The following is a 27,070-nucleotide window of genomic DNA, read 5'->3' on the forward strand; positions in this document are numbered from 1 at the left end:
ATAATACAAAGATCTCTACGGTGCGAATTTAGCAAACGTGATAGACAGGCCAACAAATATAAAGGATACATCATATACTCGGCGAGATTGCAACGTCTTTGAGGTCACCTCATTCATGATAGACCAGTAGATTGTAAGCTTGTTGTTTTAATCAAGGAAGTTAGATTACACAATTCGCTAATTAACGTGTGCTGTATAATTAATGCATCTGATGGACAGAAAACGTCAGTTTGCTGTTGTCTAATTTAACTGTAACAAGTAATTACGATACTTATGACCCCACAGATCTGCACTGATGCAGCAGACACATACATTTGTTCATAAAATAGCAGGAAATATGCCTACAATTTGAACAAACACTACAAGTGTAGTGTTGTACTCACACGGACATTTAACTTTTCTCCTGTGTCACTGTATTTACCTTGCCTCCAGTGTGGATGCTCCTCACTTACACTAACACACACACCCTTGTAATGAACTCCCCAACTTCCCCCTACTCACATCCGCACACCTCGTGCGCGGTAACCACTCTGTATCCCCCGCTCTCTCTCTCTCACTCTATACTCCGCTACCCTGTCCTGCTTCCCTCACACCTCCGACTTATCCCTGCCCCCAGCAGGGGATCAGCCAACACTGCTGGGGAGGACGAGGTAAGGAGGGCGAGGTCCCAGGCGTCTTCTCCTCGACTCGTGTTCTTCACCCCTTGAGCACCAACCAACCAACTTCCCATGCTGCTCCGCACACTCCCTTATATATCCCTCCTCATGTTGGGTCCCCACTTACCCCCCCATTAAGCTGGTGCCTCCACGGCACCTCCGGCACGTGCTCTCTCTTTCTTTTATCGCCTTCCATCTCCCGCCTCTCCGGCGTCTACCCCGTGCCCCAACGCACACACCTGCTCGCCCCCAACTGCACCGACCCAATCAATGCTTCTCCCCTTATTGCTGCCGCCGCTCCGGTGCCGAATCCATGTCTCCACGCTTACACCTGCGCGACCTCAGTTGCATTCCATCCATGCTTTACCCCCTAATTGCTGCCGCGCCACTCCAGTGTTACCTCACCCTTTTGCTAACCCCGCACGGCACGCCACTACACAAGCATGAAACATTAAAATATAGAAACAACAACTGATATTCACAATTTGGTTTAACTCGCCCAATATATAATTATATTTTATCCAATTATGTAATAATGACTGACGAAAGTCCTATATTGAGTGTCTGTATCTCTACAATTGTGCCGTCAGCATCATAGCAAGAGACAAAGACATTTCCGCTTGTAACTATTCCAGTGAGCAGTGTATTAGCCCCTGGAATATGACAACACAGCACTACTTTTGCAGTTATAGAAATAGAACCCTGAAATTAATCACTTGCAGCACTATGTCAATTCTCTTTTGGATGAAGGCCTCCCCACGCCACGTCGATCATAGGGGTAGCTTGACTTTACTTCACCACACTGGTCAGTGTGGGCTATTGAAGAGAGGGCACCAGGACCGATTCAGATATAATTTGCCACTATGTGTCAGCCGTGGCTATCAAACAGCAAGCCCTCAATTTAGATTGCTGCTCTTTATCTTGTTTCACTATAATGTCACCAACGAATTATGGAACATCATCTCATTTAATATGCATTGATTCACTTCAACGTTGTTATGAAATTTTTAAAGAAAAGAACGCCACGGCACCGGCTTTAACTTGTGGATATGCTCTATTACAAGTTTTCCTCTTCTAGTTTCTCAGTTTTAATTCCAAGCATGTACCTCTCCACCCTTATTTGTATAATTTTCCTAATTTTCTTTGTAATCATCCATGATTCTGATTCATATATATTAACGTATTGGCGGTACACGGGTATGAAAACACATTTTTGCACAATATAAAAACACATTTTTGTGCAACAATTATTTATTTTCACACGATTCGCAACCCCGGTCAGTAAATCTTGTAGGTGCGTTAAAATCAGTTTGCATGATGTCGAAGCAGTTGGAAGACGAATGTCAGTTCACATTTTTATTTTAAGACTGTTTCATGAGAACCAGTGTGTTATGCTGCACTGGTGTACTGCCAATACATCCATATCCTAACAGGCAATATACAATGGCTTGAAATATCTTCAATAGTTTGATAGGAATGGCTTAATGAGCTTAGATTCTCTACCACTTCCATTTCAGGAAGGATTCACTATGTTTTGAGTTATGTTTTAAAATGTTTGCTCAAAGCTAGCCCAAGGGTTTATTTTAATGATAGAGTGCATCCTCCAGATCAAAGTGCTTTGTGCCACAGAAATGAATGAATTGTGTGTAATATGTAAGGTGTCCATTTGTAAGGAGTGGAAATCATTGCAGGTGTTCCACATGACTATAATTTTCATATTAAAAATAAGCTACATATGCCTGTGCTATAATGTAAGCATATTACAAAAAAAAACGTCTAGCCTGTATATATGTAAAGCAAATTTGAGCTCTAATTTCCAGCATACACGAGAGGTGAACAACCCATAAGAGGGTCTCGGAAATTAAAATTAAATCACTTATTTGGCAATAAATGCTCGAGTAGGATTAAACCACTTTATATTGGAATGTTTTTTTTTTATAAATTAACTCTGTATCGGCTCAGAAAGGTATCTTCATTCAAGATGTTGTGTGAAATAAAAGGTCAGAATCCAGTGTCTCCATACAGAGATAACCATAATATCAGCATGATAATCTTTACTTATCCTGGAGAAATCCGATGAGCTATGAAGCTATTTTTTTCACAGATGTCCAGTAGGAGCGGGTCAATACAAAACACGACAGGAGTGCAGAGTTTAGGAAAGGTAAGCAAATCACTGAATAAAAATAAATAGTAATAAATTAATATACTAAAACTAAGCCCAGTGGTGGTGGTGCACGTCTGTAATAATCCGGTACAATGGAGGCACAAGGAAAACTGTTGTTAAACGTCCTTCCCGTGCACATCAAGGTGCCATATCCTGGCTTTTAGGAGGCTACAGTGCACAAATGGGGACTCCACCTATCTGCCTGTATGAGATAGTACTTCCCTCTCACATGCGTGGGTTTTCTTCGGGTCTTCCTGCTTCCTCCCGCATGTAAATACCCATTAATTGGCCGATAACACCTTATAATAGGAGGAACGCAGAGGTCAAACAATTATTGGCGCCGGCTCATCACGTGACTACCTTCCTCCTAATCTGTGAATCCTCATGTTCCTTAAGTCGTTCTCTCTCCACGAGCGAGAGCGAATACTTTGCGCGTTAAATTCTGCCATCTCTGTACACCCAGCTGTATAAATGGATACACCGGATCATTGATTGGGGGTACTTCCAAGATATCTGGTAAGTGTAGAAGAGTAGGCCAAAATATCTTCTCAAGGGGCTCTTTAGAGCTCCCTCTAGTGGAGGCCCTTCTGCCTGCAGTGGAGTGAGTAAGCAATTGCAGGGATGCATCTTTAACTAAAGTTACCATTGACCTAGTATAAAGTGGTATTCAGTTAGTTAGTTAAGTGCTCAAATACCACTCACCACAGTAAAATTATATACTTAGAGACCTACATTAATAAGCGCATTCGCTCGAGATCTGAGCTGTTGCTAACACCTGATGATGCCTGTTGTAATCGCTGATGAAGCATAAAAAAATGTCAAATCTTATACTTGCTTTTCAACATGACAGGTTTGCTGAAAAACACATTCAATTAGCACATTTGCCCATACGACAACTTTATTTGCGTGGCTTTGTTGGGTAGTGATAGTTGCATATCTCTAAGTGACATAATACCTACATGATCTAAACCAAAAGAAACCAATTAAGGATTAATGACATACTACAAATGCTGATTTGAACACAGCAACCATTATTTATTTGTGTATTTATTTGATTAGCATTGCATTAAGATGTGGATTCCACTTTTCAAGGCACCATGCAAGCAAAGCTACCTCCTTGAAGACTTGGGTGATCTCCTTGTTGAAGGCATCCAGGAGTGGCTGGGGGGAGTCCAGGTGACGGATGTACGTCATGGGCGGCACGCAGTCTCTCAGAGCTGCAAACATGTACTGCAACAACAAAAAGGATATCCACCAGGGAGATCGAGTGATGAGATCAGTTCATGTATGGGTGATGGATTATTGTAATGCAGGACAGTGAAAAGTGGCAGGGGCTTTGGGAGGGCTTCATCCAGCAGTGGATTGATCATGGCTGATGATGGGGAGCCGCGGTGGCAAGGTGTTAAATATCTCGCTTGGTATGGAGGAGATTGTGGGTTCAATCCCAAACCGGACACCTGCATATTTGGAGTTTGCATGTTTCTCTCCCCGTGGTGGCGTGGAATTTTCTCGGTGTCCTCCAGTTTTTCCCTCCATATTCAGAAACATGCATTTTAGAGTATTTGGCTGCTGAGATATGATTCTTGAGATATAATTTGTGGGCAGGTCACTTCTGAAAAAGAGCTATATCGCTCAGTGGGCCTTGCCTTGTAAAATTAAAATAGCTTATAGTTTATATTCTTGGGTCCTTCGGTAAAGTCACGTAGATAGGTTAAAAGAAAATAACAAAAAATAACAAAAAACTATGACGTTTCGATCGCAACACAAGCGGTCGTCTTCAGGAAAAGGGGGGTTAGCTTCCAAGGCAAACTGTTTATAAGGGTTTATAATGGGCGTCACCCAAATATCAGCAGCCAATGATGATGTAAGTAGTGGGCAGTCAACCCGAGGGTGGTTGGTTTTCCACCAATCAAAGGGCTGCCAGGTGAAAATTAGCATGTTAAAGAGAGATTAACATACTCTTTGGTTCTTTCGGTAAAGTCACATAGGTATGTGACTTTACCGAAAGAAACAAAGAGTATGGATTCCTGCTGTCACGAAAGCTTCAAATCAAGAGATTAGCATGTTAATGGGAGATTAGCATGTTAATGAGGGATTGCAGAGCCGCAACCAAGGGGTTGGCGCGCGAAGTGACTGTGAAAGCGCAAGTTTGAAATGGGCGTTAAGCACAACTAACATCGGAAGGTGGTAGGATGGGAACATTATAGCAAATTATGACTTAAACTGGTTGATAACGTCCTTCCAATGATTGCTCAGTTTGTACCCATCTTCTCGGTTTAAATTGTGTCTGTGTCCATATATATGGATGGCTTCATGAACGAATTTTTGTTGATAGCCAGTGGGCTTGCAAAGTACCTACGTCTTAGAGAAATCAATTTCGTGTGAGCCCACCGCATTAAAACAATGATCATCCACGGCCGAGGTATTGGTCCGACCGTGTTTCAGATCTGCCTTATGTTCACGAACACGGTCCGAGACATGTCGCTTAATTTCCCCAATGTAACTACTGCCGCAGACACAGCTTAGTTTGTAGACGCCGTGTTATTGCATGTCAGGGATCACATCCTTCACAGATGGGATCAGATCACGAATTTTCTGTACTGTGTTAAATCGAACCTGGATCTTGTGCTTGCTCATGATTTTGGAAAAAAATGTAGTGACCCCTGCTATGTATGGCAAGGTGATGGTTTTGATTGGGTCCTCAGATGGTTCTTTCCCAACGGTTGGGGTGATAGCTTTACGGATTGTGTAGTCTGAATATCCATTCATCTTGAGAGCTTGGTGTACACGTGCTCCAGTTCACTGGCTAGGTGATGACGGTTGGAAATACATGGAGCTCTATGGTGTAGAGTTTTGATGAGGGAATTCTTCTAGGATGGATGGTGGTGGGAGTCAGGTTTTAGGTAGGCATACGTATGGGTGGCTTTCCTGTAGACAAAGTGTCCAATTGAGCCATCCGGTCTCATTTCGATTAAAACATCCAAGAATGGTAACTTGCCATCCTTTTCCACCTCCATACACCCAGCCACAGTACAACCTGAAGACACATCCCAGAGCTATGGAGCACAACCGTGTACTGCAAAAACTGTTCTCTGCAAAGATTATTTTTGTCACATATCAATCAAATCAAAATATCACATCTCAGAGCTAAAATAATAAGATGGGAAAAACATAATTGAAGACTTTTTTTTGTACAGCCATTGATGACCAGGATGAGACGATCAACTAATCAGACCTGAGAACGTTGCATAATCACATTACTGCTAAAATTGTAACCCAGGATCCTAAGTAGTTTTTATTCAGTGTTCTGACAAGTGCATGAGCCCATTGAGTCATCCAGCCACTGGAATATTATTACTATAACGTACGTGCATACGCGATGAATCACTCGCGCCATCAAACACGTCGTCCAGATAGATGGGAATCACACTTCTGTGCCAGTACAGGAAGCTGCAGTCACAGAGTGAATGTAGCCTGAAGGGAGAGAGCAGCATGCGTTAATATATTCCAAGCACTGTGAACTTCAAACAGGAAAATCTCAAGGGCATGAGTATTGCAATTATTTGAATTGTGAACCAATTAAGCCAAATACACACATTTTATCTAAAATCTTTTAAAATTAATTTTCAAATGATCAAGCCTGAGATTAGACACGAAAGAGAACATACTTAAAACGATGGTTTGTATTCAACTGCTGCCTTTAGTGAAGAGATGCTGCCATAATGACTCTGTGCCTCTTGAAACGAGTACCACATTGTGTAAGTCCACAATGGTTGTGCCCATGAATAGACTGGTCCAGATAAAAAAAAGAATGTGGAATTTTCACCATGGGCTGAGGATCATCATGCTTGCTTGACCAAGCAGGTGGTTGAACAACCCATAGAGTAGTTGTAACATGGACATTTTTTAATATTATTATTAATCATAATTAATCATTTACAATCTTTGTCAATCAACTGCTGCTTGAATGACTTTTCTATCATGGGAGTTGTGTGATCACGCTCCACGCCCCTGGCAGTGCAGACTGTTGAAGCAGTGGGAGGGCACACCAGCTCAGATATTATTTGCCACTGATTTTAGCCGTTGTCGGGAATTCAAACTTGGGTGGCCACGTCCATAGTCCACTACACCGCCGCCCACCCGCCGCTCCCGCCTGCCTAATGTCTATTAATATACGTATTCACATTTACTGGATTTTAAGTGCCACTTTAGGTGGATTTGGTGAAACAACCCCAAGATGGACCTTCCTCAGCAGTAGCCTCGTGAGTTAAAGGTGATTCATGTTATTATTTTAACTAAATGGAAGCTGCAACCCAAAAAAATGAAACCAACAGTTGCCTTCTTATTACATACCTAGGTTTGTATGTCTCGGGCTTTCTGGTTAATGAGAAAACATGTCTTTAAGTGACCTGCGTGTGTGCCGGTGTTGGTACTCTGTTACTTCCGTTTTTCTTAAAATATCCCTGCAGTGATGCACAATAACATCACGGAAGCATTTTAAAACGTTTCTAGTGAACAAAAGTTTTCAACCATGAATAGAACAGAGGCGAAAAATGGAGACAACTTGTTTCGTATTTTTTTCCAAGTGAAAACTAAAAACTGAACCCACAATATTTTTTTCCCGGAATAAAAAACCCCAAGGAAGCGGTTAATGGTGAGAAACCAGTTTAAAAATAACTTTCAATTTGCAGCTTGAATGTCAAAAAAAAGTTTAAAAAGCTGCAATCCCTAAGGGCACATTGACTGTGAATTACAAGGGATTCACCGAGTGACTGCACAGGAGACACTAGACCTCCCAATCCTGCTCAACAATACGACTTAGCGACAAACACATAAAAGCACGTAAAAGCAACAACCGACGTTTGCCACTAAGTGGTAGAGTAATGTCACCAAGGCGCATGTGCAATGCTAGGTGACTAGTGGCAGGTGGGCAGAGACTCTTGAAGCATTGTTTACTACAGAAGGTATGTGTTACTGCAACTCCACAGCACTAACGATTGCAAGAGTTCCCCCACGACCGATGAGTGGGGTGTGTCCTTACCTCTCCCGCAGATCACTGATCAAATCCAGTTTTTTCATCACAAGCTGCAGGGACAACAGCTCATCTTCCCGGAAAATTTTCTACAAGATAAATTGGAAACTCGTTAACACAAATGCCTGAATAATCATATCACATGCATACGTTGACTATATCCTACTGATTATATTCTCGGTAGGCTTTATTCTAAGAGCTGGGTTTTCATGTTGAAGATGTGCAAGCTTGAAATACGTCTTCAGTGGGAATGACTGATGAGAATTTGTCACTGATACCACCACACACTTTGCCATCCTTTCAATTGTTGCACAGGAGACACCAGACCTCCCAAACCTGCTCTTAAGATCTACCACCATGTGATTTTAGGTATGTCCCTTGCTCGATGCCACTCAGTATCTGTGTTGGGAACCTGCTTTCCTCGATCCTGCACCATTGCAACCCTGCTCTTAATGGTACTTTCCTGCCACAGTGTATTCTGAACTTTGCAGTTGCTTATCCCATACAATACTTTCAGCATTCCTCACCAAATTCACAGTACTACATTTTGGTATCCTCCACGGTAAGCTACATTCAAAGCTTTTTCTACACGACTCAAATGCTTATTTTCTGCATAGGATCCAGCTGATAGGCAATTTGGCCGGGTTCCATTCTAATAATCAGTGTCCACCATTCAAATGCTGGTTAAAGGGTCGACTGAACCCATCATCTCTCAAGGAGCAAAAACATATATGCCACGAATATCGATTGATATTAATGTCGGTGACCTAGGCATCATCCAGATTTACTGTAGTGGGTGTTAAGGCCAGTTTTTGATTTTTGTTTTTGAATTTTTTTCTCTATAATGGTTTAGGACTCACAATGCATGTATGTATGTATGTTTGCTGAACTTATTTTGCACTGTACGTAGCTAACCGTGCTAATCAGAGGTGCGGGGGAAGGAAAACAAAATAAACACAATATATGTATGTTGAACTTCTTTCACACTAATCGGGAGGTACAGATTGCATGGAGACACAATTTTTCTTAACCCATGCCCATCACTCCCACATTCTGACACTCTTGCCACTACTCTTCCAACTGTGTTCATGCAACGGCTGATCAGCCCTGCCAAGCATTACGTGCACTAAGAAGTGGGCACGTACCATCTGTGTGCCAATGCTGAGAGCCAGCGCAGTGATGAGGCGTCGCTCCTTGGTGCCCGGGCCATTGAGGGCATTTTCTGCAAGGACGAGCGCCGACAGGACGTCTAGACGGCGCTCGCTGTACTTCTTGTCCGAGACGACGCGTTTCTACAGACGAGGGGGCGTCAATGCAGAAAGGTGCTTGCTGATCGTCTAATTTATCACTAATCCCGGGAGAGAGCAGTTAATGATAACGATGTTTAATTGAAAATTGCATTACCGCAGTGAGCAGAGTGCATTGGTACTTTAGCACAAATTACTTATTTGGTTAATAGTCAAACCGAACATAACATGCACAATCCACAAATAATCATATTGCAAGGTTTTACTTCAGTGGTTAATTTTGATTTACATTTTAAGTATGTTCCTCAGTTTTGATTAACACTAAGGAACTTTTTAAACAGCTATGAGAAGATGCTTGCATACATTCATAATGAGCACATTTTAAACATTAAAAAAACATTCAGAACATCAAGCCAACATGCCGGGGCCAACAGCCTTTCTCTGGAGCTAAGAAAAAGGCAACACGTTACATTCTACTCACATCACTGCCAATTTAATGCCTGAATATTTCTATGCAGTCGCGCATTACGACGTACATGCGGTCTTTTGTAGTTGTCGTTAAGATGTACCTTAGCAGACGCAATGGCAGTGAGGGCTTGGTACTGCAGGTGTTGGGTTATATGCGACACGCACTCAGCCACCATCATTGTCCGCCGGTGAAAGGTGAATTCTATGGCCTGTAGAGGAACGATAAAACATTTATTTAAGAACAACTATGATTGCCCAGGGTAATAAAATAAGACATAAACAAGGGGTATGTTTCTCACCTAAAATATAAAATATAAACTATCGACCATAAATTTAAAGGAGCATTTGCTCAACCAGGAAAACTCGACTGCTTCAGCATTCTGAATCTCTGTTCAATGTTACCGAGTAGCCCTGTTTCAATATTACCGATAAACCACAATCAATCAAGAAAGCACATGTTACCATTTGAATGCAGGATAAGCGATTGCTCAACATACATTATGTTAGGAGATTATCCAACGTAATTTATCATCCGTAACATTTTTTTTTTGGGTTAGATCACGTAAATATAAATGTGTCGTTAAACCCGCCACCACCCGACACAGCCAATTAGTAAGGTGTGTCACATAAACAGAACGTGCCAATTCTTTACTCGTATGGCACACCGGTGTGTTGGAGAGTAAACCCACAACATTTACCATCTGAGTACGATGTTTCGCCAGTAATTAAAACCGGAATCAGGTGGCAACCAGATTTGTGGAGAAATACTCCTGCTTCATTCCTTAAATCGAGGGATAGATGTGATGACGTAACTTGTGAGCCCTTCTAGTGTGAAGTGGTGGGGGGGGGGGATTAATGAAAACATTATATAGTTAGGGGTATGGGTTTTGACGTCTAAAGTATGATTTTGAAATATGGATTTAATGATATTCTTGCACATGGCAACATGTTCAGGAGATAAATGTCAACGTCGAGGTCTGCTAGCCACGAGAGGGCTTCGTTTGTGTAGTTTTGCCATGTGTAGAAGATGGTAGCCTTCTTGTGGTCCACTTGCTACACCTTTTCACGTTACCATAAATACAACTAATATCGTCATCTAAGCAAAATGGACGTCATCAATTCGATTCTGGATATAATCAGTGAAGCATTAAATGCGAACAAAGCTTCAAGAATCAATAGACTCTGAAGTGTGAAGTCAGAAGGAAAAACGGGTTTGCGGTCTATGCTTTTCCAAATATTGATAACATTGAACAATCCGAGACTTTGCTTAATCTATAGGAAAGCAAGACCACTTTGTGGTTTGAAACTCAAGTGGCATAAGACCTTGGGTCAGGTCATTAAGTGAGCACACAAGTGGACATATGTATCACTAGTAAGTGACGTAATTGCAAAAATGCTGAATTTGTCTAGACCATTCTCCACTCACTTTCAGACACAAGTAAAAATGACCCCCATTTACTACCACTGATAAGTATTTAAAACTATACAAAAACTTTTGTATTCTTAATGTTTTACCAGGTAAGTCCCACTCAGTTATGTAGCTCTTTTTCAGAAGCGACCTGGCCACAAATGATAGCTCAACGAAGTAGCTTATCATACAGAAATGAATAGCAGCCACGTTTATAAATGGAGGGAAACCCCGGAGGACTCCGAGAAAAATCCACATGACCCAGGGAAGAGAAAACATGCAAACTCCAAATATACAAGCGTCAGGGTCGGGATCGAACCCATGACCTCCTATACACCAGGCAAAGTAATTAACATCCTGCCACCATGGCACAACACACTTTCCCATAAATAGCCAGGAAGAAAATATTGTGACGGAAGAGGCATTTGCGCAGCATGGAAGAGGGCAGGTTACTAACGCAGCCATTGGAATGCGACCCGGTGTTTGGTCCCCACAGCAAAAGCCTCCATGATGATGATAATGGGAGACTAGGACCAGATCTTGAAAGTCGACTATTGACTGTGCAATAGCTGGATGATCTTTCATTGGCAAGTGATAGTGAATTGAGGTGAGCATCAGTGGCATTGGCTGTGATGACATTTTAATTGATGCTGTCTCTAACCACTAGGGTTACTGAATACATTTTAGAATCATGTGGAGGTCTCTTAATTGCAATAAAATATGCAGGTGAATAAGATCGGGGTGATTTCAATTAAACACATGTTATGGAGGCAATGCATGAAAAGCAGAAAACAAAAACAGAACCAGGGCAACCGACGAAACTAAAGAGGGAAGGCCAGTTTAAAGAGATGGGTTTTCAAATCAGACTCATATATTTATTTACCGACTCTTGATTGCCTGATTTTAAGTGGCAAGGCGTTCCATAATTTTAGTGCCCCACAATCAATGTTTGCAAGTACAACTTGATGCGTGTTTCACAAGTGTAGGAACCAATTATAATTGATCAAATCGCAGCAGCTTTTGGCCAACGATCTAACAAAGACGGTCATTGCATTGTGCGCTTTTACATGCGCTTCTGCGGCCATGCGGAACGCTCTTCCTTTCGATATTTGAAAGCCTATGGAAGGAACTACTTATTGCATTGAGTTTATCCTTCCCCTGCACCTCCAATTAGCACGGTTGGCTACGTATGGTGTGAAAGACGTTCAACATACATATATGATAGGTTTAGAATTTTAAAAAATCTCTGTTATGGAACTATCATCATAATCAACCATAATCTGTCCACTGCTAGATAATGGCCTGCATAAGTCAGACATTCCTCATTGTGCATCATCGCTCCATCTCCATGGCGCTTGTGCTCTCGGACACGTACTCTCCTGTGACTGCCACTCTCAAGGCTTCTTTAACCATCGGCCATTATCCCTTCCAGTGATGTTTCCTACCCAAGTACGCTCACTTAAACAATCAATGTTTCTAATTTGAATTTGTTCTCCGATCCACTTGTTCCCCTTTCTATCTCTCAGCTATAATTGTAATCATACATCGCTCCATACCTCATTGTGCACTATTCAATTTATTTTAACGAACACATTTGTTGGAGGAAACAACTGGGAAAGACTAACGAGCATTTATACCTATGGCAATTATTGAAGTAAGACCAGAATCAACATGATAAAAATAAAGACATGAGTGACAGCGGGTCGAAGCGCTGTTATAAAACTGAAATTGGTATTGAAAAGTAACATATCAATGTACATACGAAATAATGTTTTTAAAGGTGCACATCATCTTCTCCAACATACGGATTAACAACATTTACACAGACAAAGAAAATGGAACAAAAAGCTACATTAATTCTAGATTTGAAGCTTTCGTGACTGCAAGGATTCATATTCTTAGGTTTTTTCGGTAAAGTCATGTAGGTAAAACATCAAAATTAATAAAAATAAAATAAAATAAAGATCACGTTTCGGAGGCAACACAAGTCTCCGTCATCAGGTGGGACCGTCACAGCCAGATCTGTGACGGTCCCACCTGATGACGGAGACTTGTGTTGCCTCCGAAACGTCGTGATTTTTATTTTATTTTTATTAATTTTGATGTTTTACCTACGTGACTTTACCGAAAAAACCTAAGAATAAAAAAGCTACATGTTTCATGACAGGGTCACACCTGCTGGCCTGAAGGTGTAATTACGGTTATAGCTGCATTACATAGTGCCTTATTAAGGGGCGTATCTGGGGTAAAGGTGAAGGGCGGAATCAGTCGAGAAGCTCCGGGAACCATCCAGAAGGGTCTAGAAGGTTCTAGAAAGGGGGCGTGGCCAGAGGTAGAGCTTGGCTCGCCAGGCAGATATAAGGCGCACCGAACCAAAGCTTCGGGGCTGTTAGTGTGGGGTCTGGGTCCTGGTTGCATCGCTGCCGTCGTCATCTCTTCGTCTTCAACCACGTGGCTGTTCTTCTACAAGACCGTCGCCGCCGCTACGCTCATCAAACAGCCAGCGTAGCGCAGGACGGAAATGGGCTGCGTGTTTGGACAGCCTCGGTGTAGTTGCGTTACGAAGTGAATTGCCCTGTGTGCTCTTAATAAATAAGAAGCCTTCTACTAACATGTATGGATTGAACATAATCAATTCTTATACACAAGCATGATTCAATGCACTGAAATGCATGTTGAACTTCTTTCGCACCGCACGTAGCAAACTGCGCTAATCGGAGGTGCGAATGAACATTCTAAATTATGTTAATCTTTGAAGTGCAGTACGAATGTTTAAATCCCTGTCGGAGATTTTACAACATGTCAAATGCAGTCGGACATTGCTGAGACTGATGCTTCAATGGAAGCGACCTGAGCAGTGCAGGAGTCTCTCCCGTTAAGAGATCAGTGTCCACGTCACCTTCAGGAGCTCCACAAGCCGACACAGAGCCTTCACAGTGGTCTTCGTCATGGGCTTCTGCAGCGTGGCATGGAGATTCATGGTGGTTCGCACGATGTTGCTCAGGTTGAACGCATAGAGAATCCCCTGAGGAAGCACAACACAACAGTTTTTCCCTCCACATTTATAAACACGCGTTTAGAGTATCTGGCTGCTATAAATTTCCGTACGATAAGCCACTTCGTTGAGCTATCATTTGTGGCTAGGTCGCTTGTGAGAAAGAGCTATATAGCTCAGTGGATCTTACCTTGTAAAATAAAAAAAGTTTATTATAGTTTATAGACTCACTGTCAAGGCTGCTTAAGACATTGCAATGTGCGTAGACAATGTGCTTGCATCCTTATGAATTGTAGCTGAAGCAAAGACGCAAACACAAACTGTATCGGCATTTTCCACAAAGCACTTCCACAATCATGAAATCATGATAGTTTGTGCAATCCATGGAGGCAATTTTATTCCGTAATCTGCCATTTCCAAGCCTTTGCGTAGATAAAAGTAATCCACAAAAAGTGTAAATTCATCCCGTTATCTGTGTATCCGCACTTATTAATTCGTGCATAAATGTAGCCAACAAAACGTGTATGACCCGCAATCAGATTATTTAGTGAACACTGCAAAGTCACAGCATCGACTCAGCCCATCAGCCTTCCAGTGACAAAAAAATAAGCAACACTTATCCAATGAAGTGGCTTACCACAACAAGTGGAATTTCCACCACTATCTCAGAACCGTAAATTAAATTGAGCACTTCCCCACAGGCAGACACTTTCGAGACTATGATATGTTGTTGCTCCTGTTATATTGAATGGTTTGTCTTCACCTGGATGAAGAGAGAACAGCGGTTCGTCAGATCACTGGAGACTTGTCCTTTGCTCATGACCGATTCCATCTTTGTCATCCAGGCACTCACGATCAAGTAGTAGGACTGCACGTCTCTGTGAGACAGTGGACAACAGCAACATAAATACACGTAGAAACATGCATGCTCACGAATATTATTCCTTAAATGAACCTCAAAAAATAAGCACTCATGCATATTAAGCCTGACAGTGTCAATTAGGATATGCTTGTATGTAGTATTTTAAGGAAGGAACTTGGCTACTTATTGCTAAACCCAGGAATTATGTTTATATATCCATGTTGTCAGTTTTATTGTTTTTCAATTTATTTACACTCTCCCTGGCTGTGCAGCACTGTGGTTAAAGCACGCAACCCATGACATTGCAATTTCCAAAACATTTGTATGGAATTTTTTTTTTTACACAGATGGAACAGCTTCATTGCATTATATAATGAAGGAAACAAAATAAAAACCTGAAGAAGAGTAAGGCAACTAGATAGGCTCTTGCCTTACTTGGTCACTGCGAAATTATGTTTCCAAATAAACATAAATTCATAAAATTGTAACCACCTCAGAATTGCGGATGACAGTCATTATAACAATGGAACGCGATTAATTAAAGAAAATTATTGAAGAACTTAGTCTTAGTAAAGGCTGCAAAATGTCTTCAATACTGTATATCATTTGTACAAGGATTATTATTCACTGCACAATACATTTGCAGTGACATCGCGAAATGTCACTGTGTAGTGCCGGCCCTGGAGAGGCACAGCGTGCGGTGTAACGACATCGCGGATACCACGATGGTGTGGGTGTAGTACCGGCCCGAGAGGGGTTCGGTCAGCACTGATTGATAGCGCTGGATGGCATCACGCTTGGCATGCAGTGTCAGCCCTACAGGATAGGGTGTGGGAGTGCCGGAGTTACTAAAGGCCATGGCACTCTGGTTGACCCGAGAAGACATGTGACCAGTGAAGTCTACAAAGGGGCCCCAAGTGGGGGGCTAGGGGTGGTCACGTGGTCGGGGTCCAGATCCTGCTCGAGGATTCTGGAAGGTGGGCGTGGCCAAGGGCGGAGCCAGCCACGCCGCAGATAATATAAGCCAGGTCCCCCAAAGGGGCCGGAGTTGTTGTTGTTGATCCTGAAGAAACATCCGTCTACGTTCTACGAGTCTCCAACACGTGGACCTGGACCCGAGCTGTCGTCCGGTCCGTAGTAGCTCGTTACGTTGTAATTAGTGTAGTTAGCCTGGTGTTCACCACCATAAGTTGTTATTTTGTTAAGGGGCAGTTACCCCATGTGTTAGTGTTAATTAAATGTGTTGCCTCCAAGAGTACGTCTGTGACTCAGTTGAACTCACTACACATTTACCTTTTTTTTTTACTCATGTTACTAATATCTTTGCACAAACTATGGTAAGATATTAATCACATGTGATCCTCCTTAAAATTTGATGTTACAATTTCAGCCACATAAAAACATTACATATACATTATTCCAATAATACGTATACAGTCCAAGCACTCGTTTTACCAGGACTAAAAGACAAAACCCATTAAGCCCGCTTGCCCTAAAAAGCACCCGTAAAAAATGTACAAAAGGTTAAATGGTGCAAAGTCAGACAGACCCGATCAATTCTAGCACTCACGAGGAATTCTGTACGACTGCAATGTCCTCGCTATTTTCACACTGGCATTGTTAATTTGATGTACGTAGGCAACAGATGCACCTCAAATGGAAGACTTCTTAAATTAGGCAATTGCAAGTCAATGCACATGCTGTGGACAAAGTGGTAGCTGTGGCATATAACCCCTACCACGCACCTGACATTTTTACTCTGCTATGTAAAATTTGATGCACCAACTCACACTGCTCCTGCAAACCGTCCAAGCGAAAAAGCGCTTTTGAAATGGTGGTAAATCAAAAGGAAAGTGTGTGGTGACTGGGGATCTTTTCAAAGTTTCCTTCTGTTACTTTGGCATTTTTATTTGTTGTACACACAAAGTGAATGTGTTCTCTGCATCAAATCAAGAGACGAGGAAATTTCCATTTGGAATATTCCCCACAAGCAGAACACTGCTTCGTGTCAGGGAACCGCCATAGCAGGGGAAATCATCACAGAACAGCTGCAAAAGTAATTTCATGTTGTTTTTATATGCACTAGGGGAGAAATGTTTGCATTACCCTGCAAAAAAGCGTAGTTTGAGATATACTTTTAAAACATTCTTGGTATGTGGCGTTATCATATTGAATAAACCATGACAAAGGCCAGGCGATATTGAAAAGGGCAAGAAATAATGATTGAGAGGATAGACAGCAGTGATAAGTTTTTCAGCCAGGGCCAATAATCATGAGGAGTTAAAAAGATGCTCACTATCTGATACTGTTGAATATATGGATATATGCAGAGACAATTGTAAAGAGTTCATAATAAACGTTTTTGGGTTAGATCGCGTTATTTATAAATGTGTCACATCATCGGGCAATTCTGGCGAATGGCGAATTGCCCGATGATGCTGGATGTAATTACCAGCGAAACGTCGTACTCAAAAATTGTAAATGTTGTGGATTCACTCTTCAACACAACGGTGGGCTAAAGTAGTGAACTATTTGTCTTTTGTCAACGTGACACTTTTTTGCTGATTGGCCGTGTCGGGTGGTGGAGGGTTACGACACATTTATAAATAACACGATCTAACCCACAAACGTTTATTATGAATAATATTGGTCGCGAAAGCCTACACGTGTTAAACTGAATTGTCAAGGGTATTTGAGGAGTTTGAGTTCGTGCCATAGGGTAAAGTCAATCAGGTTCATCATCGATGTTTTGGGTCACATCGTGTACATTTTTAAGAAATGTATTGTATACTGTCCTCCACTCGACAAAGCCAATTAATAACGTTGTCACGTGAACAATCGTGCCAATTTATTACTGCTTCAACACACTGACAAACAAACCTATTGCTGGTACAAAATAATAATTGCTGTCGTTGTGCAGAATATAAGTAACAAAATAAATAATCAGACAATATTCCTCCTCATATCTGTGTTTGAGAGTAATCTCGCAACATTTAAATAGGTATGACGGTTACATTCTATAGTATTACACAAACAATGCATTCTTAGACACTTTAAAGGCTAGATTTAAGTACTTTTAGAGTGACACACAAAAAGTAGGTTCATGTAATTCTGCGTGTTATTAACTTAGACATTTTTTCACAAGGCCACACTGAAAACATGTAATAGCCGACTTAATTTAATCCTCTTACAGATGTAACTTAACAGAGCTCTCTACCCAGATGAAAGTTTTTCTGACTCAACTACAAATGCATTACATTAATGATTTACAAGTGATTAAATACAATCCAGTATTAATACAGCGACTTCAATGCTGCATTTCCTCAACTGTCAAAACAGCAGAGTGATGTAGAGGTGTAATTGTGCATGGGAGCGGATGGCAAACAAACACAAGGGGCGTGGTTAGGGCCGTACACATAGGAGGTGGCCACACCGACGTCCGCACCTGCATCCCCCACGGGCCCCTCCCGGGGGGGCCGCGGACTATAAGAGGGGGTGAGCCGGAGGGCTCGAGGTCGAGGTATCAGCTTTAACCAGCGAAGACGGAAGACCAGCTAGAATAGGCCCCGGAGCTCCCCTGGCTCGCTGTCCTTATCAGGGCCGACCAGGGCAAGCCGGTGGCGTGGCCCCGAGAGCCCAGACTGACGAGCAGGTCTGGGAACTCAGGGGGTCGGATCCCAGCTTGACCAGGGCTGGGACAGGTAGCCTCCCCTAGCTCCCTAGTGGAGGACTTGGGCTTAGGTTAGCGGGGCTTAGATGTTGTGTCTCCCTGTTAGCCGAGTAAGGGGACGTTACCCCTTAGGTCCTGTGTATACTCGCTAACTGTATACAAGTTGTGTTAATAAATAAGTGTGCCTCCGATCCCGTCGTCAAGCCTCCTGAGTAATTACTACATCTGGTGTCAGAAGTAAAACGTCCAAAGATGGACACACGAGGGACGACACGTACCAGGGAGTCGGAGAGGGAGGACACCGCGGCCGAATCACCACCAGAGATGGCCGAGGTCGGATCGGAGCAGCCGGGGCCGAGTACACCCGCGCCGCTACGACAGGAGGGGGGGGATGCGTCGGCCGAGGGACTTCGGCTGGCTCACTCCCGCCTGGCGGAGCTGCTCTACGCCGCGGCCGCCGTGTTGGAGGAGATCACGCGGCTGGGAGCTGGAGGGGCTGCGCGGGAAGACGGCAGCAGCCGACGCACGCCGGCATTTCCCGCCACCCCGACGCGGCTCGCGGTTAAATTTCCCGCCATCACTACAGTGCGAGCAGAGGGCGGGGCCGGCCTGCGTCAGGTGACTGCTGAGGGCCAAGCACGAGCCGTGACATCATCAACGCCGGCCAGCGCGTCAACAACGGAGCGACCGGCGATGCCATGCTCACAGCCCGCCCACACTGTAACGTCGGCTGGGAACGAGGGAGCGAGATCCGCAGCCACGGACGTCGCCTTACAACAGCGACTGCCGCCTCTCAAGGAGTTCGTGGGAGCGGCTGGAGATTGGGGCGGCTTCAAAAGGCGGTTCATCGCTCATCAAGAGATGGCGAACTGGACGGACGCCGAGGCACTATGCGCGCTGCCGGCGATGCTGGACGACGACGCCCTGGCTACCCTCACCTCGGCGCCTAAGGAAAAGCGCGCCACGCTGCACCTGGCGCTGCAGCTGCTGTCAGCCGTCTATGGGCCGCCTTCGGACTGCAGGCAGCTGTTCCACGATCGGCATCGGGGCGCCAACGAATCGCCCCTGGCCTTCCGAACGGCTCTCCTGGCCCTGGCAAAGGCAGCTTTCCCGCGGATGGACGAGGAGGGAGTGGACGCCATGGTGGCTGAAAAGCTGCTGCTACTCGCCGATGAGCTGGACATCGCCGTCTTGGCTCAAGACGACGGAGAGATGTCGTCCCTGCTGGTCGCGCGCCACATCCACGGGGGCTTGCGGTCCCTGCGTCGCAAGGCTGCCAAGGGGGTGGCCGGCCATGCCATGGCGGCCACCGCCCTCCCATCAGAGGAGGTCTGCGGGGTGGAGCGGCGGGGGGAATGGAGATCGGCGGCACCGCAGGCTCGGAATGGACCGAGCCGCCAGGAGCAGCCCAGGCCATCTGGGGCGCTCACACGCTGCTACAACTGTGGCCTGCAAGGCCACGTTGCGTCAGGATGCCGGGCTCCCCGTCAGCGCGGAGCGACACCTCGTCAGGACGCCACGCCGTCTCCACCCAAGCTCCAGCAGAGAAATACGGCGAGTCGTGGCACCTCACACGTTTGGCCCATGCACACATCCGACACACACTCACGCGCTCAACTGAACAGGGTTCGAAAATCGCCGCCCATCGCGCGCGATTGTTCTGAAATGCGGCGAGCGCTCCAACCGGGTCAGTGGTCGGAGCTCGCCCATCGTGTCGTTGCTGCGTCGGCGGGATCATCGGTTGTGGTCGGTCATATTGATGGGGTAGAGGTGCGGATTTTAATTGACACAGGGGCATCGGCGACCATTATATCTGATTTGATTTATAACATCCTTCCCGTTCAAAGTCGTCCCTTGCTCCCTGTTGACGTGCCATGCTATGCTGCTAACGGGGGCTCGCTGGGCATTATTGGGCAAATCCGCGCCAAAATTTGCATTGGAGACATTAAATTATCCGGGCCTGTTTTGGTTTCCTCCTCACTCGCCGTTCCGTGCCTGTTGGGGACGGATTTCTTGGCCAAAATGCCCATCCGTATCTTGATTGACCAGGGGTGCATCGAGCTCCCATCGGGCCGACGTGTTACATTTTTGTCTTCCCCCACCACGGAGCGTCGGGCGTTTGCCACCGTGCAGGCGCTCGTGACAAAAACTGTGCGCGTACCCCCGGGGGCTCAGATGCTCGTCCCTCTTAGGTTGCGTCGGCCGTTTGCTAAAGGGGTTGCGGATCGGGGGGTCTTGTTGGGACCATCTCGGGCCGGGGTCAATGGACCCGATTTGCTAGCGGCTCAGACCATGGTGAAAGGGGATGGGGACCCCTTCATTGCAGTCCTTAATGTAGGATCGCGAACGGCCGTGGTTCCTCAAGGGACCGTGCTTGCACACGCAACGCCGGCGCCCTATGAGGAACTACTCGTGGGTCAGGTAACCACCGATCCTCCGTCGCGACCGCATTCGGACTGTGATGACGGATGGCTGGATGCACTTTGCGCGGGATCTGTGGATCTGTCCGACACGCAGCGTGCGCAGCTGCGAGTTCTCCTGAAAGAATTTGCCGACGTTTTTAGTAAACACAAATTTGATATTGGTTGTACTAAATTGCTGCGACACCATATTGACACGGGTGACAGCGCGCCAATCCGCCAAAATCCCTTTCGGCTCAGTCCCGCCGAAAAGGATCATGTCAAATCGGCTGTTGATGACATGCTAGCCGCCGATATCATTTCCCCTTCCAACAGCCCGTGGGGCGCACCGATCGTTTTGGTGAAAAAACACGACGGCTCACTGCGGTTTTGTGTCGACTTTCGGCGATTGAACAAAATTTCTGTGGCAGATGCGTACCCGCTTCCTCGAATGGATGAGTCGCTCGATGCCTTGGCGGGGGCGCGATTCTTTTCCACCCTCGATTTACTATCTGGATTCTGGCAGCTTCCTCTGGATGACGAATCAAAACCTAAAACTGCTTTTCGGACACCGCAAGGTCTCTTCCAATTTAACCGCTTGCCGATGGGCTTACATTCTGCGCCGGCAACTTTTCAGCGGTTAATGGAACTGGTCTTGGCAGGCTTACAATGGGATTCGTGTTTAATTTACTTGGACGATGTCATCGTCTTTAGCAAATCCTTCGAGGAACACCTCCAGAGGCTGCGTGCTGTTTTTCTCAAAATGCGGGCTGCCAATTTAAAATTTAAACCGCAGAAGTGCCATTTGCTCCGCGAATCGGTGCGGTATTTGGGTCACATTGTTGGGCGCTCGGGGATATCCACTGATCCCGCCAAAACAGAATGCGTCAGCTCCTGGCCGACTCCCACCTCGGTGGGAGAGGTCAGGAGTTTCATTGGGTTCGCGTCGTACTATCGACGGTTTGTGGCTGACTTCGCTACGATCGCGAAACCATTGCATGCCTTGACGTCCAAGGGAGTCAGGTTTCATTGGGGGCTGGAGGAGGAGGCTGCTTTTCACGCCCTCCGGAATGCCCTGGTGGGGGCTCCGCCGTTGAATTACCCCGACTTCTCACAACCCTTCTTGCTCGATACAGATGCAAGTAACACGGGCATCGGGGGCGTGCTGTCCCAACTCATTGGGGGCGTAGAGCATGTGGTGGCTTACGGTAGTCGGGTACTGTCTCCAGCGGAACAACGGTACTGCGTTACCCGTCGGGAATTATTGGCAATTGTTTATTTCATTCAGCAGTACCGCCCATATCTGTACGGTCGGCGTTTCACCGTCCGTACAGATCATGCGGCCCTACAGTACGCTCTGCGGGTTCAACAACCATCGGGCCAGTTGTCTCGATGGTTGGAGATTCTCCAGGACTACGACTTTGTCACCACATATCGTAAGGGCGTCCGCCACACGAACGCTGACGCCCTGTCACGGTTGCCACCCACTTCGGAGTGCGCTTGCCTCCTGGGTTCGGGGCGTTGTAGGCCCCCGAACGTCACCACCGATTCGGTCCTCGTGGCCGCCGCCGATGCGCCTTTGGCTTCGGGTCCTATCGAGCAAGAAGGGAGGGATTCGTTGCTGGGGTTGTCGGTCGCGGAATGGGGACGCCTCCAAATGGAGGACACCTCCCTCCTCGCTCTGCGCCGTCGCGCAGGGGGGGTTGGGCAGGGGGTGGCGAACATTGACTCGTGGGGGTTGTTCCAGGGTCTTTTAATGCACTGGGACGGAAAAACCCGCCGCCAGCAGCTCGTGGTGCCTGCAGCATTGAGGGGTAAGGTGGTATGGGCTGTTCATGAGCGGCTTCTGCACTTGGGGGTTCACAAGACCTTTGCCACGCTCCAGCTCGATTTCTTCTGGCCGGGCATGGCAAAGGACGTGGGGGATCTCCTGGGGTCGTGCACGCAATGCGCGCAGCGAAAGCCACCAGCTAGGGGGTCCAACCCTCCGCTGCAGTCCATAAAGGTTTCCCGGGTTAACGAGCTCGTTGCGCTAGACATACTCGGGCCATTTCCCGCTACACCCAGGGGGAATAGGTATTTATTGACAGGGGTCGAATACTTCACGAGATGGCCTATGGCCTGGCCCCTGGCCAACCAGTCGGCAGCAGCCATCGCGGAGGCCTTTGTCCAGGGCTATGTCCTCGACAAAGGTGCTCCGGAACGGCTGCTTACTGACCAGGGTAAGAATTTTTCGGGAAAACTCCTCCGCGAGGTGTGCGACCTCTTGGGTACGGAGAAAATTCGGACCTCCCCGTATCACCCTCAAACTGACGGGATGGTGGAACGGCTACATCGGACCATCACGTCTATGCTGTCCCAACAGGTGTCCGAATCCCAGACAGATTGGGACCTTCGCATAGCCGGTGTGTTGCAGGCCTACAGGATGGCTCCCCATGCGGCCACCGGATTTTCCCCTTTCTTTTTAATGTATGGCCGCGAGGCTAACCCCCCTGTGATGACCCAGCTGAAGCTCGCGGCGCCTCAGGCGAAGTCTACCTTGTCCGAACACGTTAAATTTAACATCAGCAAATTGTCTGAGGCGCGGGAAGCGGCCGTGCAAAATTCTGAACTCCGCCAGAAGGCGAACGAGAGGCTTCGGCTGGGGCGGGTACATGTGTTCAAATGGAAACCAGGGGACAGGGCATGGTTGCACTGTCCCCAGGTGCCACTGGCAACCTCGTCAAAGTTGGTACGGCCGTGGCGGGGGCCAGTGGAGGTCGTACAGGTCTTACGGCCGCAATGTGTTCGCGTCAAATGGGGGAGGCGTCGGTGGTACGTGCACCCCTCAAGGTTGAAACCGTTCATTGCGCCGGCCCGTGGTTCACACACACACACGCATGGCCAAACGTGTGAGGGGTCCGCCGACTCCCCGACGTCGCTGCTCTCGCCTAACATGACATCAACTGTTCCATCTCCAGAGGCAACAGGAGTGACGGGTCCACGCCCGCCAACCCCTCCCGGAGGGGTCGGGGGTCACTCGGCAGCGACGCCAGACTCTCTTGCACCCGGACCGTCACCAACCACCACTGAGCGTGCCGGGTCGAGCCCTTGTGACGGGCCCGCCGCGAGAACGCGCGCCAAAACGCGCAGACTATTGTGAGGTCGGCCGTTGGGGGGCCCTTGCGGACAGTGGGGGAGGGGCATCCGGAGCGCGTGTATATATGTTGGGTTTGCGGAATGGGGTATTTATTCGGGAGGGTGCGCCGGGTTATTTTTTTTTCTCTTTCTTCTTCTACCTGTTCCTGTTGTTGTTGTTGTTGTTATGACTGTTATCGTTCTTGTTAAATTTACGCGAGGCACACACGGTTTTGGGGAGGCATGCACCTTTATTCTGGTTTTGTTGCAGCCGGGGACGGCTGCGAGCTGTACAGGGGGGGGTGATGTAGAGGTGTAATTGTGTATGGGAGCGGATGGCAAACAAACACAAGGGGCGTGGTTAGGGCCGTACACATAGGAGGTGGCCACACCGACGTCCGCACCTGCATCCCCCACGGGCCCCTCCCGGGGGGGCCGCGGACTATAAGAGGGGGTGAGCCGGAGGGCTCGAGGTCGAGGTATCAGCTTTAACCAGCGAAGACGGAAGACCAGCTAGAATAGGCCCCGGAGCTCCCCTGGCTCGCTGTCCTTATCAGGGCCGACCAGGGCAAGCCGGTGGCGTGGCCCCGAGAGCCCAGACTGACGAGCAGGTCTGGGAACTCAGGGGGTCGGATCCCAGCTTGACCAGGGCTGGGACAGGTAGCCTCCCCTAGCTCCCTAGTGGAGGACTTGGGCTTAGGTTAGCGGGGCTTAGATGTTGTGTCTCCCTGTTAGCCGAGTAAGGGGACGTTACCCCTTAGGTCCTGTGTATACTCGCTAACTGTATACAAGTTGTGTTAATAAATAAGTGTGCCTCCGATCCCGTCGTCAAGCCTCCTGAGTAATTACTACAGTATTAAGCAGGTAGGTGCACAAAAATAACACATGTAAGTGTAATGAAAAAAGGGAACAATTATAAATAAGTGTACATTAAATCAAACAGAAAAGCATATCTACATACATCTAAAGATACAAAGACAATTGCATACAGACAGTAACAGTTATGTACGTCATTAAAGATGCCCGACTATTTTACGAGGGAGATCCGTGGTGCGTGAGCACAGCAGCAACAACACAAAAACGTGAATGTTGCAGAGAACGAGCGCAGGTTCTCCCTAAGGAATATTCGACAATGAACACCCAAGGTAAATGACGGTCAGAATCAAAAACAGCGCAAGTTTGGTATGAAAAAATTAGGTAAGCTCAATATTTCAGTCTAACAAAACATGTCAAAAGGCAATGCAAGCATGTGGGAGCAAGAGGTGCCAGAACAGGTTAGGTACAGGTATGCTGTGCTTTGGTTTAATAGGGAAGCAAAGAGGGGGAGTTTAGGGAGAGCACCAAGCTGTAGTTGAGCAAAAACACGGAGCAGCAATGTGAAATGACTTTTTATCAAACAAGTTTAAGCAAACGGAAATTGTAGTAGAAATACGGAGGCACTTCTGAAGCTATGGGAAAGAGTTAGGAGAAACTAAGTAGACCGTTAGGTAATTGACCTATAAAGACAGCCAAGTGATGGTCTCTCCAGATGTGTAGCAGGGACAGATTTGAGTCAATGTACAGGTTGCAAAGATGAGTTCTACAGGGTGTGTCGAGGAAAAAAATGGAGATCAGAGTGGTATAATGGAATTAGATGTTTTTAGGTAGATTCATAAGCTTGGCGGTAGATGGTGTCACAAGAATAAAATATGGGCAGAATGGTGGCTTTAACAATATTCAGACGAAGTTGAGATGGAATACAGAATTATTTTCTGTATAGGAATCCAATTTAGTTGTTTTAGCCATATGGTAAATGTGAGTCTGGAAATAGTTTTGAATCCAAAGTAATGCCTATGCATTGAAAGTTGTTAGCCTGCTCAAAACGATGCGAGTCCAGAGCCATACTATGCTTTTCAGGATAGGTTTTAGTTTATCCCACAGGCAAATTATGGTGTTTTTGGTTACATATTTAGAGAGATGCAGAACACATACTAAACCACAAAGAATCCTGCTATGTGGTATCAAAAGTCAAGATGAACCAACCACAATATCACATCCTTAGCACCAACTTAATTGTGATTTTACAGTGTCAATAAGGGGGCACATAAGAAAACAGGTGGAAAATGTGTAGTTTAAACATGTACAGTCACGAAAACTTCAACTCTAGAATGTGAAAACGCATTTCTTTAGAATAGCTTTTTGCACCTCTGATTAGCACAATTGGAAACGTATGGTGTGAAAGAAGTTCAACATAGATACGTTTTGTACTCAATATAAGACATGCGCTCCATACACAACAGAGAATGCGAGGTGTTTAAGAGCCAATGGGTCCCAACAAGTTGCCAATGTCTGACTAAGATAGATTTATTATTCGTATGATTAAGTTTCATCACCCAGGACTCAGAGAATGATCAAGTGTTACATAGCCCGAGATGACTTGTGAACACGCCTTCACATTTCACTGTCAATGTCAAGAGGTCATCACAGCATCATGTAAGAAGGTCAAAACAAATAACATGGAACAAAAATAGGACAGTTCACAAAAAACACATGGAAAGATAGATACTCTTAATTGCATTGAGAAAGTAGAACTTATGTATCAGAGAACCATTGCAAATTAGACATCATAATGGCTGTTAGAAAAAAAGAGGTTGGGCAGGACACACTGCTAGAAAGGACATCAGATGGATGAAACTGCCTACAGAATGGCAGCCAAAGATGGCAACATGGCCAAGAGGAAAACTACCGCAGAGATGTGGTGATGAAATTAGGTCATGTGAAGGGTGAGATAGAGGGATGGCATCATCACTGGGAAGCTTTCATCCAGCAGTATATGACTGGTGTGATGATTAAATGCAACTGTTTACTGAGTTTCCATAACGTAGAAAAAATAACTCACCTTATCTATTTATTATATATAAAAGTAAAAAATTGTCTGTTTGTGGGTTTGTTTGTGGGTTCGTGTATGTTCGCGCGCTTGCGAACGATTTGCCTCTCCAACGGTGGGGTTTACGTTAAAAAAAAATAGCCAGGTACCAAGCCGTAAGCCCCGCGGCAAGCACTATTCCTTTTT

General features: G+C 45.8%; 1 protein-coding gene across 2 annotated transcripts in view; it reads right to left on the bottom strand.

The window, feature by feature from the left end:
• Nucleotides 1–27,070, bottom strand: part of WASHC4 (WASH complex subunit 4) — a 103,982-nt gene that overhangs the window by 56,080 nt on the left and 20,832 nt on the right. For both annotated transcript variants that reach the window (XM_078598670.1, XM_078598669.1), the window contains exons 14-20: nt 14,734–14,848; nt 13,875–14,000; nt 9,669–9,776; nt 8,998–9,144; nt 7,862–7,941; nt 6,189–6,294; nt 3,934–4,050 (exon numbers count right to left, since the gene is read on the bottom strand). In XM_078598670.1, coding sequence (XP_078454796.1) covers nt 3,934–4,050; nt 6,189–6,294; nt 7,862–7,941; nt 8,998–9,144; nt 9,669–9,776; nt 13,875–14,000; nt 14,734–14,848 — 799 coding nt within the window. The remainder of the gene's footprint in view (nt 1–3,933; nt 4,051–6,188; nt 6,295–7,861; nt 7,942–8,997; nt 9,145–9,668; nt 9,777–13,874; nt 14,001–14,733; nt 14,849–27,070) is intronic.

This window comes from Lampetra planeri, chromosome 11 (genome assembly GCF_965212315.1).
Source record: "Lampetra planeri chromosome 11, kcLamPlan1.2.h2, whole genome shotgun sequence".
NCBI lineage: Eukaryota > Metazoa > Chordata > Hyperoartia > Petromyzontiformes > Petromyzontidae > Lampetra > Lampetra planeri.